This window comes from Chiloscyllium plagiosum, chromosome 1 (assembly GCF_004010195.1).
Source record: "Chiloscyllium plagiosum isolate BGI_BamShark_2017 chromosome 1, ASM401019v2, whole genome shotgun sequence".
In the NCBI taxonomy this organism is placed as follows: Eukaryota; Metazoa; Chordata; class Chondrichthyes; order Orectolobiformes; family Hemiscylliidae; genus Chiloscyllium; species Chiloscyllium plagiosum.
Window position 1 is genome coordinate 71,723,600 of NC_057710.1, and position 4,220 is coordinate 71,727,819.

Below are 4,220 nucleotides of genomic sequence, written 5' to 3' on the forward strand. Positions count from 1 at the left end.
ACGATTAACATGAGCGACAGAGTTGAGGAGCTGAATTGTATTCTCTGTTCCTGTGTCCCATTTTGTGTTAAAATGTCTTTTTCTCTCTGTGAACACGATTTGTTTTGTTACAATGTACATTTGTTATAGAGATCCTGTTCTGAGTAACTAGTGTAACAGTACAAGATATGGCACCGTTTAAAAAAAATGTATTCCGAGGGTGTGGACATCACTTGCAAGGTTGGCATTTATTGCCCATGTGAATCTCTAGTTACCACTGGGGAGGGCAATTAAAAGTCAAACAAGTTGGCACAGGGCTGCAGGCAATTATACTCCGAACCACCGTAAAGGCAGCTCCAGCTGAGTGACCATCAATCATTAGATTTATTCTTACATTAATCTAAGTGCGTTTAACGTATATACGTTTCAGTGCCTTTTCTAACTACATCTAACTTCTCATGCTGCCTTGTGGGATCATGAACTATTTGATATCGTGTTTGCTAAATAATTAAGAAAGCTGCCTGTTTTCGAACTAATTTGATCATCGGAAAGCACGCAGACCTGTAATGATTATTATTTTGGAATGGCCGATTGGTATTTTCCGATAGGTTTCGGCACAGTATTAATTTTAACAGTAGATTCGGGCATCGTTTTATTTATTCTGAAAATATATGCCTTTGCTGTTCAATGTCACTGTTCTGGGCTGCCTGGAGCACTATCAGGCATTCTGTGCATACTTGCATTTAGTTGCCATAGCAAATCAGAATTTTACCTTGATTTCGAAATGCAAACAGCTTTATGTAACTGTTTAAACAATCCGCTAACCTCATTCCCCTTTTAGCCACGCAGAAGCTAATACAAAGATAACATAAATACAAATTGCTATTTTCCCCCTTGATGTATCATGAATTGGAAAGTTTAACCTGGTCGCCTCGCTGAATTACAGAATCATTTATGACTTTCTGTTGCCCGCTGTTTTATTGGATCAGCTCCTTTTAACAGTGTTCCTTAGACAGCCAGCATTGGCCGCCACTTGGTCTTTGTTCCGCAGTTTCTCGCCGCAATTCATCTGAACAGCTGACCATGTCCTGTTCTCATCAATCCTTCTCCAAGTTCTCCTTGCTCATGAGATCATTTGGGAAAGTATTTATTTATAATAGCCTAATATCTCCTCCATCGTGAAAATACATGCAATTTGCTAGAAGTGATAAAATCACAAATGTATAATGCAATCGCGATTTTAACATTCAGATTCGTAAAGAGATATAAAGATACAACTAATTCTGGAAGTCGTACTATTTTTGACAAATGGGGAAAATATTGAACTTAAGTTCCCATGATATATGTTTGTCTAGTGTATTTTAATATATGGGAATATTACATTTACTAAATTATTTGTGTATCACACGGGAATGCCTGGCTGATCTTCCACCCATAGATCAGCTCCGATTTCTAGAATGCTTTGATCCACATAGATTGAGTGGGTTGTCATATAGGTTGTCCCACCCCAGCCTCTTCGTAGCCATAAAAGGTTAATGAAAAAAACCTGCGGTCATTAAAAAAGTACAAGATAAATCAGCAGAAATAGGTGATCACATTTTTTTTCAACAATTCTTTTTTTCTTGAAAAGTCTTAGAACAGTACCGAGTGCTACCTTCTGTTCCCTTGTAAATAAATATATAATTACAACGGATGCAAACAGTCGACAGTTGCGTGTTGTCCAGAACAGCAGCATAACACGCGGATCCCGAGTCTCTGTTTGCCTTCCCTGTAGTTCAGATTATATTGCTGCTCGATGTTGAGGGGTTACACACGAAAAGCAACTGAGGACTGAAATGTGAATCTGTGGACACATTTCTCTCCAACTTGCCAACCGGAGACGATAGCATCGACATTGTTCTTTCCTTGATCGTTCGACCATCCTTATCCACGTTTTTGAACTTGTGAGAATAAATGGAGCTTTATGGAAAGGTAAGGCATTGCTTTATTATACTCACGGGCTTCCTCTTTCAAGACCGAATCTCTGTTGATATAAGGAAAGGCTGTGGTCTTTGTGAGTTTTAGACAAGATTCCATGAAAACAGCCTGTCTTTGTTCCGACTGCAAAGTCTTTAAATGAATGCTAACATTCGGGCTTCTCCGTTTTTAGGATATTTAAGGACATTTATTATTATTAATGAATGCTTACTACAAAGTAATTTGCGAGAATACAGATACATTTAAAATGTATGAAATAACGTAATACATATGATATACAAGAAGTAATGTATTGCTAAATTTGACACATTTCCTGGTGGTTTATTCTAAATATCGGTCCAACATGATGCAAGGTATCCGAGCTCGTATCCATCGCTTCCAGCCTTGTTTCTGCCAACGCCGACCGCTATCACTGTTGTTGTGTGGTCGTGGGTACTGGGGAGAAGGGGAACCGCTGGGCATGATGGGATCTGTAGTCCAATAGGAAGGACCACTCCCTTCCAATATGCTGGGGCACCGCGAGCCAAAGAACGACAAATCCCAGAAAGCAGAGCGCGACAGACGCATGCGCAGCAGCGTGTCCATGTCAATACAAAAGTGGGTGACAGCGGCAGGGAAGTGGCTCGTTGCGCTCGGCTCTCTCCGCAGCCTCAGAGGGATCACCAGCGCTCTGGCAGCATGAGACACGAGGCACCCATACAGGTCTGCTTTTAACCTTTCATCTCATTACAACACCTACCAGATGCAAACGGCGTCCGAGTGAGACTTTTTGATCAAGGAGATGGCTTTAAAACGCCTGTCACTGAACATAAGATTTTTCTCTCTCTACATGATCACAATAACTTGTATCGTATGCACAATTATAAAGGTTAAACCGTGTAATTTTGCAGGTTTTTAAATCGGAACTGGATTATTCAGTGCAGAAAAATTCAAACATTTAAATGTGGAATAAGGTGCTCAATTAAAAAAATGCATTGCGAATTAAGAATTTTTAAAACCAGTTTCGTTTTTCTGAGACCAGTGTATTTATTCATCCCAATTTTTGTTCCTCCATTGGTGGGTGGTCAATAGCTTAGCCGTTAGGGGTTGCTCATGTGAAGGGGATGGGGATGGGGATGGGGGTGGGGGGAGGCAAATGGAATTATGATGACAGATGTCAAGATTGCATCCTTCATTTATGCTGCTACCTTACTGTTTGAGTACACTATCTCTCCTACTCATCGCGGGTATCTGGTGTTTAATTTAGATGGTACAGTCACCTACCAAGATGTCTGGGCTGCAGTGGAGGGGAGCCTATCCATCTGATTTTAACGTGCCGACTGTTTCATATGCAGGGATTACCTTTATAGAGATCGTGTGTCGACTCTTAATATTTTGTGATTTAAAGCATACCAGCACTTTATTCTGACAAAACAGACTTTGCCACGCTTGCCATTACATTGTAAAATAAGGAAGTCTGCTTTGTGTCCATTCGTAATTCCCAATACAGTACATACTATTTGTAGTAAAGGCTTATGCCAATATTCATATTTAATAATTATTTAAAGCTGACCTAAAGCCAGAATTGTTCTGGTTATAATTAAATGTATTTTGTGGATGAAATACTGGATATTTTAATTCTGCTGTTAATTAATTAAGGTATGATTCAGTGTCATAATGTTTTTAAACAAAATTTGCTGTGTTGTTTTTGTTGGGATGGTACACATTAAAAACATACTTCTGTGTTTGTGATCAATACACAGAAGGTGTACATTAAGCATTATATATACTCAAATTGTCATGTCTAAGGGGATTGATAATATATATTCTATAATGATGCCATTATTTTGAACTTTGTAGGTTTTTTCTAATTCTTGTCAGAGAATACAAGTTTTACATCTTTTTTTTAAAACTCATACACAATTTAGATTCTGTGAATGGTGCCAACATTTTATGCAGAATATAAACAAAAACCATTTGTAATGTGGGTCTGGATGTTCCTCCTCATAATGATGTTAAATAAGTTGGGCTGGTAATTAGCTGTAGTCCAGTAGGAGCCATAGTCAGCTATCTTTGACAGAGCGTGAGTGAGACAAATGGTTAAAGAGGTAGAGGAACAAGCATTCAGCAAGATGAGAAAGCAGCACTCCATAAACTACCACAAAATGGCTAAGTGAACTAATATTGCACATTGTAGATAAAAGTATTGCTGGATAGCTGTTCAAGGAGAAATTGAGGACTGCAGATGCTGGAGATCAGAGCTGAAAATGTGTTGCTGGAAAAGC

General features: G+C 39.0%; 1 protein-coding gene across 2 annotated transcripts in view; it reads left to right on the forward strand.

The window, feature by feature from the left end:
* Window positions 1–1,316: 1,316 nt before the first annotated feature.
* The window catches only part of LOC122549408 (ras-related protein Rab-3C), a 179,618-nt gene continuing 176,714 nt past the window's right edge, over window positions 1,317–4,220 (forward strand). The window contains exon 1 of one of the 2 annotated variants that reach the window (XM_043689200.1): window positions 1,317–1,950. In XM_043689200.1, coding sequence (XP_043545135.1) covers window positions 1,933–1,950 — 18 coding nt within the window. In that variant the 5' untranslated portion in view covers window positions 1,317–1,932. Of the gene's footprint in view, window positions 1,951–2,536; window positions 2,659–4,220 lie in introns of those variants that run through there. The other variant, XM_043689190.1, reaches the window with a different exon arrangement.